The 17,851-nt window shown below is 38.8% G+C and overlaps 1 protein-coding gene across 1 annotated transcript; it reads right to left on the bottom strand.

Annotated features, from left to right (window-relative positions):
- Positions 1 to 14,381: 14,381 nt before the first annotated feature.
- Positions 14,382 to 15,573, bottom strand: LOC131997082 (uncharacterized). The gene is made up of 3 exons (XM_059367369.1): positions 15,517 to 15,573; positions 14,611 to 14,952; positions 14,382 to 14,537 (listed from the first exon to the last, which is right to left on the bottom strand). Exons 1-3 carry the CDS (start codon positions 15,571 to 15,573, stop codon positions 14,382 to 14,384), a joined length of 555 nt encoding a protein of 184 aa, XP_059223352.1.
- Between the last annotated feature and the right edge of the window lie 2,278 nt (positions 15,574 to 17,851).

The following is a 17,851-nucleotide window of genomic DNA, read 5'->3' as shown; positions in this document are numbered from 1 at the left end:
TGAGACCACGTGTTTGGGGGGCCGCCTCTCCCCAAAAACCTCCCCCAAAGGGGACACATTTTCGATCATAGCCACAAGGGACTCAAATGAAAGGTCTTTGGGAGTAAAGTACAAATCTGATACCAATATTCGGGAAAAGTGTTTACGGGGCAACCCCAACCCCAAAACACCACCCAACCCCCCAAAACACCCCTAAATCGGACATATTTACCGATCATGGCAATATGGGACTCAAATAAAAGATATTTGCGGGTAGAATACGAATATGATATCCAAATGTGGGACCACGTTTCTCGGGGGATAGGACCCCTTCCCCAAAACACCCCTCAAACAGGACATATTTACTGACCATGGGAATATGGGGTTTAAATAAAAGGTATTTGAGTGTAGAATTCGAATCTGATATCCAAATATTTGGCTCAAATTAAAGGTATTTGGGAGTAGACCACGTAGCTGATATCAACATTAGGGACCAACTGTCTAGGGGGCGTCCCACCTCCCTAACAATCCCCAAATAGGACGTATTTGCTCACCAAAACAATTTGGTTCGTAAAGAGAGTGGAACTAAATATTTATAGTTTTTAGGGCCAATAACCCAAACCGGACAAATTTGCTGACTGTTGCAATAAGGAGTTTAAATGAGATTAGAAAACGAATTTCATATCCAATTTTGAGGGCAATGGCAATATGGGGTTCAAATAAATGATATATAGATATATGAGAATAGAGCAAGTTGCTGATATATTTTCCGGGGTAGTGTTTGGGGAACCACCTTAATTCCCAAAACACCCCTAAATCGGGCATATTTACCAACCATGTCAATGTGGAGCTTAAATGAAAGGTATTGGGGGGTAGAGCAAGAATTGATAGCCACTTTCGGGACCAATTTTCTGGGGGCTATACCCCTTTCCCGAAATACCCCACAATCAGCAATTTTTTAGTGACCATCGCAAAATGGGGCTCAAATAAAGGTATTTGGGAGTAGAATACGAATTTGATATCCAAATTTAGGACCATGTGTTTAGGGAATCACACCTTCCCCAAAACACCCCGCAAAGGGTAAAAAATTTTTGACCATGCCAATATGTGGTACTTAAGATTAGAAAACGAATTTGATAACCTATTTTGGGCCATGTGTTTGGGGGACGCCCCATCGTGTAAACTCCCCTAAACCAATGGCAATATGGGGTTTAAATAAATGTTTTTTTAAAAGAAGAGCACGATGCTGATATTTTTTGAGGGCCACTTGCCTGGGAGAACACCTCACCCCCGAAAACACCCCTAAATCAGATATCATGAGAGTAGCGGGCTGAAGAAAAGTATTTTAAGAATGGAGTATGGACCAATAAAATGGAGACCAATAAAAATCATATGGGATTCGGACAAAGGCACTTATGTTGTTAAATTGTTAGTCAAGCGTTATACTATTTCCGTAGCATGGTATTTCACTAAAAGCTCTTTAATTGTCGAAGTAAATATTCCAAGGAAACGTTTGTTTCATATAAAGTAAAAGAAGGCGCAGCGGAGCGGGCCCGGGTCAGCTAGTCAGATAATAAATATGGCTTTTATGGGCCTAAAACCCTAAATCAGCGAATTGATCTATATGGGGGCTATATCGAGATACACCCCGATACAGCTCATCTTCGAAATAAACCTGCTTGTGGACAAAAAAGGAAGCAGTGCAAAGTTTCAGCTCAATATCTCTGTTTTTAAAGACTGTAGCGTGATTTCAACAGACAGACGGACGGACATGGCTACATCGTCTTAGATTTTTACTCTGATCAAGAATATATATATTTTATAGAGTCGGAAATGGATATTTCGATGTGTTGCAAACGGAATGACAAAAATGAATATTCCCCATCCATCGGTGTTGGGTACAAAAATTAAGTCCGTCTCAAATTTTGTATTCGAATATATTTTCAAGAAGTTACTATTGGTTTGCCCAAAAAGTAATTGCGGATTTTTTAAAAGAAAGTAAATGCATTTTTAATAAAACTTAGAATGAACTTTAATCAAATATACTTTTTTTACACTTTTTTTCTAAAGCAAGCTAAAAGTAACAGCTGATAACTGACAGAAGAACGAATGCAATTACCGACTATATGAAAAATCCGCAATTACTTTTTGGTCAACCCAATATATCTTACCTGTATGTAATTGAAACAGAGAGCAGTTAATAGAACTGTTACCAAGACTCTTAGCATATCGTACTATTTTTTTAATATTTTTTACATAACCCCTTTGTAGAAACGAAAATGACTAAAGTTCAATGAATAGACAAACTTGCGGGTCTAATATTAGATGGACAATTTAGAATTTTTGCTCAATTAGACTGGCAACGTGACATTGTTGATTCGACCGTAGATATCGCAGAATCTAATTGTAGTAGAGAATAGTTTGGTAGATTAACAAAACAGTTAAAAATAGATTTGAAAACAACAGCATTCATAATTATTTAATTGTCTAACATACAGTGGCTCCAAATCAAAAAATTCTATAAATCGTTTTTGTGACTTTTGAATCAACTTGAACTATTCATGCTATTTTATATATTAAACTAGCCGAAACGGGTCCGCTCCGCTGCGCCTTCTTTAACTTTCTATTATCTTTTTAAGGTGGAGACACTTCGCCCTGAATGCTTATATCGAATTCGTGCCACTGTAGCCTATGACACTGAACGCGTTCGAATCCTGGCGAGAACATCGGACAAAGCGGTGTTTATCACCTCTTAATGTTGGCGACATTTGAGAGGTACAATGCCATTTCATGGTCATTTCAAAAAATTTTCCCCAAAGAGGTGTTGCACTGCGGGACGCCGTTTGGACTCGGCTATATAAAAAGGTCCCTTATCATTGAGTTTAAACTTAAATCGGAAAGCACTCATTGATGTGTGAGAATTTGCCCCTTCTCGGTTCCTGGTGGTAATGTTCTCATTAGGGAAGGAATGACACCTCAGACATTTCCACTCAAATATGGACATCAAATTTGTGCTGCACTTCCAAATCCCTTTAATTTCAGCCCCCTATTGCCATGGCCGGTAAATATGAACCGTTTTGAAGGTGTTTGGGGGCCGGTTATCGTATTCTACTCCTCAATACCTTTCATTTGAGTCCCATATAGCCATGGTCGGCTAATATGCCCATTTGGTGGTATTTGGGGATGGGAGACCTCCCATTACTTGGACCCGTATTTTATTATGAAATTTGTACTCTACTTTTGAATACCTATCATTTGAATCCCATATTGTCCCAATCGGTCCACTTTTATTTTTGGGTAGTACTTTTGTGGAAAGGGGGAGGGTCCGCCCCCCTCCCGATATCTCATTCAGTCATTCATAGACAACCACCATACCTATTAAATAGTCATCATTTAACCATTTTTTTTTTACCCATCACCAAAGGATGGGAGTATATTCATTTTGTCATTCCGTTTGCAACATATCGAAATATCCTTTTCCGACCCTATAAATTATATATATCCTTGATTAGCATAAAAATCTAAGACGATCTAGACATGTCCGTCCGTCTGTCTGTTGAAATCACGCTACAACTTTTAAAAATAGAGATATTGAGCTGAAACTTTGCACAGATTCTTTTTTTCCATAAGCAGGTTAAGTTCGAAGGTGGGCTTTATCGGGCTATATCTTGATATAGCCCCCATATAGACCGATCCGCCGATATAGGGTTTTAGGCCCATAAAAGCCACATTTATTATCCGATTAAGTTGACAGTCGTTAAGGTTTTCAACTCCTGCTTTCACGCTGAATGTTATAATTTCGAGCCTATGACGGCCTACACATTAATTAAATCACACAGTGTCCCGTTAGGTCATTATAATTGATCGACTGTTTAGGGGTGAGGTGGTCCGCTAGATATATGAGCAGAATAATGATATCTGAATCACAGTACACAACCTTATACCTTTAATTTAACCTCATATTGTTATGATTGGTGTATACAGCCATTTGGTGGAGGGCGTCTATATGAGGGTTGTGCGCCACACTGCCACTTGAGCACAAATTTGAATGACGCACTCAACTCAAAAATATCTATCACTTGATTCCCCATTGTTTTGATAGGTCAAATAACCTATTGGAGGCGATTTTAAGAGGTAAAACATCACCTGCATTCTTGGACACAGAGTTTAATGTCATATTCGTAATCTGCCCTCAAATGCCTTTCATTTCAGTTTCATCAAGCCATGATTGAGTAGTATTCCCATTTGGGAAGCTTATCGGGGATAGGTCGACTATCAATTACTTTTACTTCGTTTTTTATGTCATATTCGTAGCCTACTCCCGAATACCTTTCCTTTGAGTCCTATATTGATATATACGTCCAATATGTCTATTTGGAGCAGTTTTCGGGCTTGGGCTACCCGTTGGATACTTGAACCCAAGTTTTTATAACACATTCGCTTTCTACTCTCCAATATCTTTCATTTAATACCCATATTGTCCCTAGCGGTCAATTTTTGATTATGGGTGGCGTTTTTGGGGTAACGGGGGAGGATTCGACCCCCTCCAATATCAACAAATTACATAGCCTATACCTTCTTCCTGATCATATTCGTAATCTACTCGCGAATACCTTTCATTTTATTCCCATTTTGTCATTATCGTCCAATAAACTTATTTTGTGAGGTTTTTGGGGCGGCCCCCCAATTACTTGCACCCAATTCAATAACATCGAAATTTTACTCTACTCTTGAATACCTTTCATTTAAGTCCCATATTGCCCAATCGGTCCACTTTTAGTTCTGGCTGGTACTTTCGGGGTAAGGGGGAGGGTCCGCCCCCAATGCGATATCAAAAACTAATATAACCTATTGCTCCTTCCGGACCATATTCGTAATCTACTCCCGAATACCTTTCATTCGATTCCCATATTGTCATTATCGTCCAATAAAGCTATTTTGGGGGTTTTTGGGATTTTTTTGGGGTCGGGGCGGCCCCCCAATTACTTGGACCCAATTTTTAACATCGAATTTGTACTCTACTCTTGAATACCTTTCATTTAAGTCCCATATTTCCCAATCGGTCCACTTTTAGTTTTGGCTGGTACATTCGGGGTAAGGGGGAGGGTCCGCCCCCAATGCGATATCAAAAACTAATATAACCTATTGCTCCTTCCGGACCATATTCGTAATTTACTCCCGAATAACTTCATTCGATTCCCATTTTGTCATTATCGTCCCCCCAATTTCTTGCACCCAATTTTTAACATCGAATTTGTACTCTACTCTTGAATACCTTTCATTTAAGTCCCATATTGCCCAATCGGTCCATTTTTAGTTTTGGCTGGTACTTTCGGAGTACCAGCCGCCTCCCCTTTCGATATCAAAAACTTATATGGCCTATTGCTCCTTCCGGACCATATTCGTAATCAACTCCCGAATACCTTTCATTCGGTTCCCATTTTGTCATTATTGTCCAATAAACCTATTTTGGGGTGTTTTTGGGGTCGGGGCGGCGCCCCAATTACTTGGACCCAATTTTTAACATCGAATTTGTACTCTACTCTTGAATACCTTTCATTTAAGTCCCATATTGCCCAATCGGTCCACTTTTAGTTTTGGCTGGTACTTTCGGGGTAAGGGGGAGGGTCCGCCCCCAATGCGATATCAAAAAATTATATAGCCTATTGCTCCTTCCGGACCACTCCCCACAATCTGTGAAAATTTCGAAGAAATCGGTTTAGCCGTTTTTGAGTCCATACGGAACAAACAAATTTACAAACCCACAAACAAACAAACAAACATACAAACAAACACAAATTCATTTTTATATATATAAATTAACCTGCTGCGACATTTGTAAGGTAATATGTCAAGTAAAAACTTCTTCCCACTGCAGCACTCCTCTCGGAAAAAGGAGGTCCCTAATCATTCAGCCTAAACTTGAATCGGACAGCACTCATTTATATGAGAGAAGTTTGCCCCTGTTCCTTATTGGACTGTTTGTGGGAAGATTTGCAATTTGCACATCAGCTTAATTGAGTGTACATGACAAAGGGTGTACAAAGTTCGGTTTGTCCAAACTTTAGTTCCTTGTAAAATTTCCATTCGAACGTATTTACCAAAAATTATTATATCTTACCTGTATGGAAAGTGCAATTAAAAAAACCATAACCATTTTTCCTAGCATACTGTTAAACTTTTTAACACCGTCTGAAACGATACAAATCAGTTATTTATTCTCAACATTGATTGCCTAATTGGAAAATTTCCAAGTATTGCCCAATTTGGATAATTGCAATACCAAATAAAAAAAAATTTTTGAAGTCGTCCGTAGATATCGCATGATCTAATTGTAAAATAGAAATGTTTGATGGATTAACCAAATTACTAAGAGGTAAGAGCGTGCTAAGTTCGGCGCGGCCGAATCTTATATACCCTCCACCATGGATCGCATTTGTCGAGTTCTTTGCTCGGCAAACAAAGAATATAGAATAAGAACTGTTATGCTATTGGAGCTATATCAAGTCATAGTCCGAGTCGGACCATAAATGAATGCCGAACATTGTAGAAGTCATTGTGTAATATTTCAGTTCATTCGAATAAGAATTACGCCTTGTAGGGGCTCAAGAAGCAAAATCGGGAGATGGGTTTATATGGGAGCTGTATCAAGCTATGGATCGATTCAGACCATATTAGACACGTATGTTTAAAGTCATGTAAGAAGCCGTTGTACAAAATTTCTGCCAAATCGGATGAGAATTGCGCCCTCTGGAGGCTCAAAAAGTCAAGATCCTAGATCGGTTTATATGGCAGCTATATCAAGTTATGTACCGATTTGCGCCATACTTAGCACAGTTTATGGAAGTCATAACAGAACATCTCATGCAAAATTTCAGCCACATCGGATGAGAATTACGCGCTCTATTGGCTTAAGAATTCAAGACCCAAGATCGGTTTATATGGCAGCTATATCAGGTTATTGACCGATTTGAACCATACCTGGCACAGTTGTTGGATATCATAACAAAACACGTCGTGCCAAAATTCATTCAAATCGGATAAGAATTGCGCCGTCTGGAGCCTCAAGAAGTCAAGACCCAAGATCGGTTTATATAGCAGCTATATCAGGTTACGTACCGATTTGAACCATACTTAACACAGTTGTTGGATATCATAACAAAACACGTCTTGCAAAATTTCATTTCAATCGGATAAGAATTGCGACCTCTAGAGGCTCAAGAATTCAAGACCCAAAATCGGTTTATACGGCAGCTATATCAGGTTAAGGTCGGATTTAAACCATACTTTACACAGTTGTTGGATATCATGACAAAACACGTCGTGCGAAATTTCATTCCAATCGGATAAGAATTGCGCCCTCTGGAGGCTCAGGAAGTCAAGACCCAAGATCGGTTTATATGGCAGCTATATCAGGTTATGAACCGATTTGAACCATACTCGACACAGTTGTTAGATATCATAACAAAACACGTCGTGCGAAATTTCATTCCAATCGGAAAAGAATTGCGCCCTCTGGAGGCTCAGGAAGTCAAGACCTAAGATCGGTTTATATGGCAGATAGATCAGGTTATGAACCGATTTGCGCCATATTAAGCACAGTTGTTTGAAGTCATACCAAAACACCACGTACAAAATTTTAGTAAAATCGGACGAGAATTGTTCTCTCTAGAGGCTCAAGAAGTCAAGACCCAAGATCGGTTTATATGGCAGCTATATCAAAACATGGACCGATTTGGCACATTTACAATCCCAATCGACCTACACTAATAAAAAGTATTTGTGCAAAATTTCGGCTAGCTTTACTCCTCCGAAAGTTAGCGTGAATTCGACAAACCGACAGACGGACGGACAGACGGATAGACAAACGGGTGGTCAGACGGTCGGACAGTCGGTCGGACAGACGGTCGGACAGACGGTCGGACAGACGGTCGGACAGACGGTCGGACATGGCAAGATCGACATAAAATGTCATGGAGTAGTTACAAACAGAATGACGAAATTAGTATACCCCCATCCTATGGTGAAAATTAAAAAAAAAAAAAACAATAAATGTCGAAATTTAGAACCGATGATATTTACTTATTTGATATTATACACACTACCACATTGGCTTTCATCAACAGAGGATGGCTTTAATTTTTTAACTGACACAAAATTAAGTCTCGTCTTTATTAAAGGAGGATACGACAACTCAGTCCAGCTACCACATTATATATAATTATGATTTGGAAACTGTGCCCCCATCGACTTGCCACATTCCAAATAGATTGCTTCTGTCATATAACTCAACCTTAAAAGTAAAATTAAAAAGCGGCCAAAAAGGCGCCACAATATCTTCCGTAACTGAGTAATTATCCATTCTATACAAGATATTCTGCAAAAAAAAATTAAAGAAAACATTGAGTACAGGATAATTCTCTACAGAGCAACTTACTCCTTTTAGTGGGCAGCTTATGGGCAAGTTGTTCGTTCTCCTAAATTCCATTAACAACCGCTTGAAAAACATATTCGAGGTCATCTGTTTTAAGGCAGAACACGCATGAATGCGCACATTCAAAATGGGTACTATTTGATTAGATTTTCTGAATCTGCCTTGAATCCAAACACGAGCTGTTAAAGTTCGGCCCATATTGTGACTCAATACAGATCTAACACTGATGCCATAATGACTTGAGGCAAATTTGAAAAATTCGCATTCGATGAATTGGAGTTGGTCGCTAAATTTCATACAGGTAGTATTATTAATTTCAATAATAAGGTTACGCCCATCTTCTGTCTGTTAATGAAAGACAATAAATTAGACAATTGGAAACAAAATCTAGTTTAGCCTAAAAAATCTAAAATTTGACGCCTTAAGTTGTTCTTATTTAATATAAAAACGCAATCTTTGCAACTGTAGCATTGCGCTTACCTGTATGGGCTCTAAAACCATCACAATAAACAACAAATGAAACAAATAGCGAAACATCTTTTAATTGTTAGGCCAAACAACAATTTGCTCCTAAATACTTGGTTAACATTGAACCGAATATTGGATTTGTACTAAACTCCAATGACAAACACTCATTGAATCTAAATGAGTAACCTAATAAATCATAATTACCGGATGTATCATAACAACTACCGTTCATGGCCTTTAATGAAATACAACAAGCAAAAACATAAAAATTTAAGTTTGACCGAATTTGACATTCCCTCCAGCATGGATGGCATTTGTCAAATACGTTATCTTGCGAGTAAATTTTAGAAAATAATTGTTTTAAAAACATAAAAAAAATTTCATTAAATTATTTTAAAAACAAAAAATCGGACACTAATGGGCCATTTATAGACCCAAGACATTAAATCGAGAGATGGGTCTATATGGCAGCTATATTCAAATCTGGACCGATCGAGGCCAAATTGAAGACGGATGTCGACTAGCCTAACACAATTCACTGTCCCAAATCTTGGCAAAATCGGACAATAAATGCGCCTTTTATAGCCCCAAAGCCTTATATCGAGAGATCGGTCTATATGGCAGCTATATCCAAATCTGGACCGACCGGGGCCAAATTGAAGAAGGATGTCAACGGGCTCAACACAACTCACAGTTCCAAATCTTGGCAAAATCGGGCAATAAATGCGCCTTTTATGGTCCCAAAATCTTATATCGAGAGATCGGTCTATATGGCAGCTGTATCCAAATCTGAACCGATCAGGGCCAAATTGAAGACGGATGTCGACTAGCCTAACACAACTCACTGTCCCAAATCTTGACAAAATCTAACAATAAATGCGCCTTTTATGGCCCCAAAGCCTTATATCGAGAGATCGGTCTATATGGCAGCTATATCCAAATCTGGACCGATCGAAGCCAAATTGAAGACGGATGTCAACGGGCTCAACACAACTCACTGTTCCAAATCTTGGCAAAATCGGACAATAAATGCGCCTTTTATGGGCCCAAGACTTTAAATCGTGAGACCAGTTTATATGGCAGCTATATCTAAATCTGGACCGATCAAGGCCAAATTGAAGATGGATGTCGAAGAACCTAACATTGCTCACTGTCCCAAATTTCAGCAAAATCAGTTAATAAATGAGGCTTTTATGTGCCTAAGACCTTAAATCGGCATATCGGTCTATATGACAGCTATATCCAAATCTAGACCGATCAAGGCCAAATTGAAGACGGATGTCGACTAGTCTAACACAACTTGCTGTCCAAAATCTTGGCAAAATCGGACAATAAATGCGCCTTTTATAGCCCTAGAACTTAAATGAAGAGATCGGTCTATATGGCAGCCAAATCCAAACCTGGTCCGATTAAGGCCATATTGAAGCAAGATGTTGAAGGGCCTAAGACAACTAACTATTCCAAATTTTAGCAAAATCGGATAGTAAAGGTGGCTTTTATGGGCTTATGACCCTAAATCGGAGGATCGGTCTATATCCAAATCTGGACCGATCCGGGCCAAATTAACGAAGAATGTCAAAGGACCTAACACAGCTCACTGTCCCAAATTTCAGCAAAATCGGATAATAAATGTGGCTTTTATGGGCCTAAGACCCTAAATCGGCGGATCGGTCTATATGGCAGCTATATCCAAATCTGAACCGATTTGAGCCAAATTTAGAAAGAATGTTGAAGGGCCTAACACAACTCATTGTCCCAAATTTTGGCAAAATCGGATAATAAATGTGGTTTTTATGTGCCTAAGACCCTAAATCGGAGGATCGGTCTATATGGCAGCTATATCCAAATATGGACCGATTTGAGCCAAATTGAGAAAGAATGTTGAAGGGCCTAAGACAACTAACTATCCCAAATTTTAGCAAAATCGGATAGTAAAGGTGGCTTTTATGGGCTTATGACCCTAAATCGGAGGATCGGTCTATATCCAAATCTGGACCGATCCGGGCCAAATTAACGAAGTGTTTCGAAGGGCCTAACGCAACTCATTGTCCCAAATTTCAGCAAAATCGGATAATAAATGTGGCTTTTATGGGCCTAAGACCCTAAATCGGCCGATCGGTCTATATGAGGGCTATATCAATATATAGTCCTCAATATCTCTATATTTAAACGATTTCAACAGACAGACGGACGGACATGTCTTGATCATTTTTTTAGTTTTTAACACTGATCAAGAATATATATACTTAACTAGCTGACCCGGAACAGCTTCGCTGCACCTTTTTTTACCTTATATGGAACAAAATTTTCCTTGAAATATTTATTTTCGACGATTAAAGAGCTTTTAGTGAAATACCATGCTACGACAATAGTACCCTTATCTGAATCCCATATGATCTTTGTTGGTCTACTAATTTAAGTTTGGCTGTAAGGTGTACTCCATTCTTAAAATACTTCATTTCAGCCCGATATTCTCTTGATGTCTGATTTAGGGGTGTTTTCGAGTGTGAGGTGGTCCCCCAGATACTTGGCACTGAAAAAATATCAGCATCAAATACCCCATACCCAAAAACCCCATATTGCGATTGGTTTAGGGGAGTTTACATGATGAGGCGTCCCCCAAACACATGACCCCAAAATAGGTTATCAAATTCGTTTTCTAATCTCAAATACCTTTCATTTCAACCACATATTGGCATGATGGAAAAATGTGTACCCTTTGGGGGGTGTTTTGGGAAAGGGCTGATGCCCTAAATACATGGTCCTACATTAGGATATCAAATTTCTATTCTACTTCCAAATTCCTTTATTTGAGCCCCATATTGCGATGGTCAGTAAAAAATTGCTATTTGTGGGGTATTTTGGGAAAGGGGTATAGCCCCCAGAAATTGGTCACGAAAGTGGGTATCAATTCTTGCTCTACCTCTCAATACCATTTAAGCTCCACCCCGATTTAGGGGTGTTTTGGGAATTAAGGTGGTTCCCCAAACACTACCCCGGAAAATATATCAGTAACATGCTCTATTCTCATATAACTATATATCATTTATTTGAACCCCATATTGCCATCGGCATCAAAATTGAATATCAAATTCATTTTCTAATCTCCTTTAAACTCCTTATTGCAAAAGTCAGCGAATATGCGGTATTGGCCCTAAAAACTGTAAATATTTAGTTCCACTCTCTTTAATACCCAAATTGTCTTGGTAAATACGTCCTATTTGTGGGTTGTTATGGTGGTGGGATGTCCCCTAGAGTTGGAGTTGTTGATATCAGATACGTGGTCTAATCGCAAATACCTTTAATTTGTGCCTCATATTTCCATAGTCGTCAAACATGACCAGCTTGGGCGGTGCTTTGGGGGATTGGCGGCCACTCAGTGAGTTGGCCTTGAAAATATTTATCGGATTTGTGTTCTACTCTAAAAACCCTCTTATTTGAGCCCTTATATTGCAATAGTCAGAAAATACTTCCTATTTTGGGTGGTGTTGTGGGGGTTAGGTGGCCCCATAGACACTTTTCCCGAATATTGATAACAGATTCGTGCTTTACTCGTGCTTTACAGATTTACGTGCTTGCTATGGTCGTAAATTTGTCCCCTTGGGGGGATGTTTTTGGGAAGAAGCGGCCCCCCAAACACTTGGTCCCATATTTGGATATCAAATTCGAATTCTACACTTAAATACCTTTTATTTAAGCCCCATATTGCCATGGTCAGTAAATAAGTCCTGTTTGGGGGGTGTTTTGGGGAAGGGGTGGACCTCCAGAGACGCGGTCCCACATTTGGATATTAGATTCGTATTCTACTCACAAATACCTTTCATTTGAGTCCCATATTGCCATGGTCGGTAAATTTTTCCGATTTAGTGGTGTTTTGGGGGTTGGGTGGTCCCCCCAAAACACTTGGTCCGACAATTGGATATCAGATACGTTTTCTTATCCTAAATACCTGTCATTTGAGTCCCATATTGTCATGATTGGTCTAAATGTATGTTTGGCAGCTTTTAAGGTGGGTCGGCCGCCCTAGGTAACCCATCCGAAATTTGGATACCAAATTTTTATTTTTGGGGGTACTATTGGGTTGCCCAAAAAGTAATTGCAGATTTTTTAAAAGAAAGTACAATTAAGTACAATTTTTAAAAGAAAGCACCACCCATCTCCGAGATCTGGCGTTTCTGAAAATTTTGGTAAGGGGGAGGGTCCGCTTCCCCTTCAGATATGTATTTCAAAAATGTATTTCCCTATTTTCACCACGGGATCATTATGCATCATCTGTAAAAAAATTCAAGAAAATCGGTTTAGCCGCTTCTGAGACTATAGGGAACACACAAACAAACAAACACAAACAAAACAAGTAAAAGCGTGCTAATTTCGGCCGGGCCGAATCTTATATACCCTCCACCATGGATCGCATTTGTCGAGTTCTTTTCCCGGCATCTCTTCTTAGGCAAAAAAAAGGATATGAGAAAAGATTTGATCTGCTATTAGAGCGATATTAAGATATGGTCCGGTTTGGACCACAATTAAATTATATTTATGTTGGAGACCTGTGTAAAATGTCAGCCAATTCGAATAGGAATTGCGCTCTTTGTGGGCTCAAGAAATAAAATAGAGAGATCGATTTATATGGGAGCTGTATCGGGCTATAGACCGAGGAGGCTCAAGAAGTCAAGATCCCAGATCGGTTTATATGGCAGCTATATCAGGTTATGGACCGATTTGAACCATACTGGGCACAGTTGTTGGATATAATAACGAAACACGTCGTGCTAAATTTCATTCCAATCGGATAAGAATTGCGCACTCTGGAGACTCAAGAAGTCAAATCCCCAGATCTGTTTATATGACAGCTATATCAGGTTATGGACCGATTTGAACCATGCTTGGCACAATTGTTGGATATCATAACAAAACACGTAGTGAAAAATTTCATCCCAATCGGATAAGAATTGCGCACTCTAGAGGCTCAAGAAGTCAAGACCCAAGATCGGTTTATATGGCAGCTATATCAAAACATGGACCGATATTGCCCAGTTACAATACCAACCGACCTACACTAATAACAAGTATTTGTGCAAAATTTCAAGCGGCTAGCTTTACTCCTTCGGAAGTTAGCGTGCTTTCGACAGACAGACGGACGGACGGACGGACGGACGGACGGATGGACGGACAGACGGACGGACATGGCTAGATCGACATAAAATTTCACGACGATCAAGAATATATATACTTTATGGGGTCTAAGACGTATATTTCGAGTAGTTACAATCAGAATGACGAAATTAGTATACCCCCCATCTTATGGTGGAGGGTATAAAAAGGTACACGCTCCGGATCTTTAGTTTGAACCATCCAAAGCCATTTTTAATTGTTTCGTTTTAATAAAATTTAAACATTTTCTCAAACCAAACATGCAAAATATTTTTAATAAAACACAACAAATTTTGCTATACTAAGAGATATGCGGGTGGAAATTACCTTCCACCCAGGTTAAATTTTATTATGATTTTGGAACTAAGCCTCCACTGACTTCCCACATAGCAAATAAGTAACTTCTATCGTATAACTCAACTGTATAAGTAAAATTGAAAAGTGGCCAAAATGTTGGTATATAAGTATCCGAAACCGAGAAGTTATCCATTCTATACAAAACATTCTGCAATGGGAAAATTTAAATACAAAGCAAAAGATAAATCAAAAAAAAAAGCAAACTTTAAATTGCAACTTACCGCTTTTAGTGGGCAATTTGTGGGCAAATTATTGGTTTTCTTGAATGCAATCAATATTCGCTTGACAAACATATTCGAGGTCATTTGCTTCAAAGCAGAGCACGCATGAATTCGTATATCCAAAATGGTTATGGTTCGATTCGATTTTCTTAATGTTCCTTTCATCAAAACACGACCACTCAAAGTTCTACCCATGTCGCGAGTGAAGATTGTTCTAACACTGATACCATAATGACTGGAACAAAATTTGAAAGATTCGCATTCAATAAAACGAAGTTGTTTGCCAAATTTTGCACAAGTTGTATTGGTAACATCCATGAAGAAGTTGCGCTCCTCCTCTGTCTATTGAATAAATATACATAATGTATTCGTATTAGTTAAATTTGAGAAGAAACACAACAACAACAACAAATTCAAATTGGTATGTATGTAAGGTTAGTTGCGGGTAAAGGCCCTAGAAGGATGTGTAGCATTCAAATACAACTAGGTCCTTCAAATTTCTGCGAAAACGGATGAAAAAGTCGACTTTTATAGGTACACAAGATCTCAAATCGGGAGTCCGGAGTATAGCTCCGATGCGAAACGTATTCAAAAATGATTGCAACAGGTCCAATAAAACTTTATGTACTTTTTATGGATCCAAAATCCCAAAACCCAGAGATCGGACTATATGACAGCTGGGAGTACCATATCCAAATATGATCCATTCTAAAAGATGACCATCGTATGGAAAAACTTTCCCCCTTTGCTGAAAAGGTAACTATTCATGGGTTAGGTCTTATTGAAGTCTTATTATAAACTTCTGAAAATGATGGAGCAAAGTCTCTGCCGGAAATTGAACCAAGATCTTTACTTGTCCATAATATAAAGGAATAATATTGCCTATCTTAAATTCTGTATTCTTACCTCAATATATAGCAAACTAATCAGAATCAACAGGACACGTAACATATTACGAGTCATCTTATATCTCATGTACTTGTTTTTTCAATGAACAAAACTTCATATTAGGGAATATCGTACTGACTGGAACATTTGGCATTTAGTGGCTATTACATTTGGCAACAACAATTGAACCGTAACGAGTTACCGGATGTACTTAATAACTTCCAATCCAACACTGAATACGAATTTTCCACAAATATTCCATTAAGAGACTGTGAGTAGATTTGAACAAATCCCTTGAAAAAAAAAAAAAACGAGAAGTAGTAAGTGAGTAAACGTGGAGAAGGATGGACCGCCTGATTGATTTTTGTTCAATCTAAAATTTTACGGATTTTAAGTTTTCTTCTTCTACTGTTAAATAACAACAAGTCAAAAGGCATTAAGTTCGGTCGGGCCGAACTTTGGATACCCACCACCTCGGGTATATATTGGGTTGCCCAAAAAGTAATTGAGGATTTTTCATATACTCTGTAATTGCATTCTTTCTTCTGTCAGTTATCAGCTGTTACTTTTAGCTTGCTTTAGAAAAAAAGTGTAAAAAAAGTATATTTGATTAAAGTTCATTCAAGTTTCTTTTAAAAAATCCGCAATTACTTTTTGGGCAACCCAATATGTAAACCCCATTTTGTCACAATCCGGTGAAAATTGGATAACTTAAGCACCCAAATTCGGCACGGACATTGATTTGGTCTAATATATATGTCACTATTCAATTTTGTAGAACGAATTATTGGTCTTTTTGGCAGATATATCCAATTATGAAACGATCTGAACCATATTAAGGTCGGATATCGTGAGGCTCAGAAAAACTCACCGTTTTAAATTTCAGCGAAATCGGGTAATAAATAAAGCTTTTATGGTCTTCAGACTCTTTATCGGGAGATCGGTCTATATATGGTAGCTATATTTAAATATAGTCCGATCTGAACCATATTTGGGTCAGTTAGCGGGAAGACTTCAACTACTCACTGTTTCAAATTTCAGCTAAATCAGATGAAAAACAAGTAAGAGCGTGCTAAGTTCGGCCGGGCCGAATCTTATACGCCCTCCACCATGGTCGCATCTGTCGAGTTCTTTGGCAAACAAAGTAAAATGAATAAGGACGGAGGCGCAGTTATATCAAGTTATAGTCCGATTCGGGGCTAAAGAAGCGAAATCGAGAGATCCTTATGGGAGCTGTATCCAGCTATAGATCGATTCTGACCATATTGCACACGTATGTTGAATAGCGCTCTCTAGAGGCTCAAGAAGTCAAGACCGAAGATCGGTTTATATGGCAGCTATATCAGGTTATGGACCGATTTGAACCATACTTGCCACAGTTGTTGGATATCCTAACAAAACACGTCTTGCAAAATTCCAATTGGATGAGAATTGCGCTCTCTAGATGCTCAAGAAGTCAAGACCCAAGATCGGTTTATATGGCAGCTATATCAGGTTATGAACCGATTTGAACAATACTTGGCACAGTTGTTGGATATCATAACAAAACACGTCGTGCCGAAATTCATTCAAATCGGATAAGAATTGCGCCCTCTAGAGGCTCAAGAAGTCAAGACCCAAGATTATATGGCAGCTATATCAGAGTATGGACCGATTTGAACCTTACCTAACACAGTTGTTGGATATCATAACAAAACACGTCGTGCCAAATTTCATTCCAATCAAATAAGAATTGCGCTCTCTAGAGGCTCAAGAAGTCAAGACCCAAGATCGGTTTATATGGCAGCTATATCAGGTTATGGACCGATTTGAACCATACCTGGCACAGTTGTTGGATATCATAACAAAACACGTCGTGCGAAATTTCATTCCAATCGGATAAGAATTGCGCACTCTAGACCCAAGATCGGTTTATATGGCAGATATATCAAAACATGGACCGATATGACGAATTTACAATACCAACTGACCTACACTGATAAGAAGTATTTGTGCAAAATTTCAAGCGGCTAGCTTTGCTCCTTCGGAAGTTGGCGTGCTTCCGACAGACAGACGGACGGACTGACGGACAGACCGACGGACATGGCTAGATCGACATAAAATGTCACGACGATCAAGAATATATATACTTTATGGGGTCTCAGACGAATATTTCGAGTAGTTACAAAAAGAATGACAAAATTAGTATACCCCCCATCCTATGGTGGAGGGTATAATAAAGCATTTTTGGACATTAGACCCTTTATCGGAAAATCGGTCTATATGGCAGCTATATCCAAATACGGTCCAATTTGGTCCGTTCAAAAACTTGACCAGCGTGAATCAAAAAGACGTATCTGAGCCAAATTTCAGT

This window comes from Stomoxys calcitrans, chromosome 4, assembly GCF_963082655.1.
Source record: "Stomoxys calcitrans chromosome 4, idStoCalc2.1, whole genome shotgun sequence".
Taxonomy (NCBI): Eukaryota; Metazoa; Arthropoda; class Insecta; order Diptera; family Muscidae; genus Stomoxys; species Stomoxys calcitrans.
Note: the sequence above shows the minus strand (reverse complement) of the source record. Positions and strands in the feature narration are given on the sequence as shown.

Bases quoted from the DNA above. Each gene is read 5' to 3' on its own strand.
- LOC131997082 (XM_059367369.1), bottom strand. From the start codon at position 15,573: ATGACTCGTAATATGTTACGTGTCCTGTTGATTCTGATTAGTTTGCTA. The intron at 14,953-15,516 runs GTAAGAATACAG...TTTATTCAATAG, and splicing joins TTAGTTTGCTATATATTGAG to ACAGAGGAGGAGCGCAACTT. The intron at 14,538-14,610 runs GTAAGTTGCAAT...TTCCCATTGCAG, and splicing joins CAAATTGCCCACTAAAAGCG to AATGTTTTGTATAGAATGGA.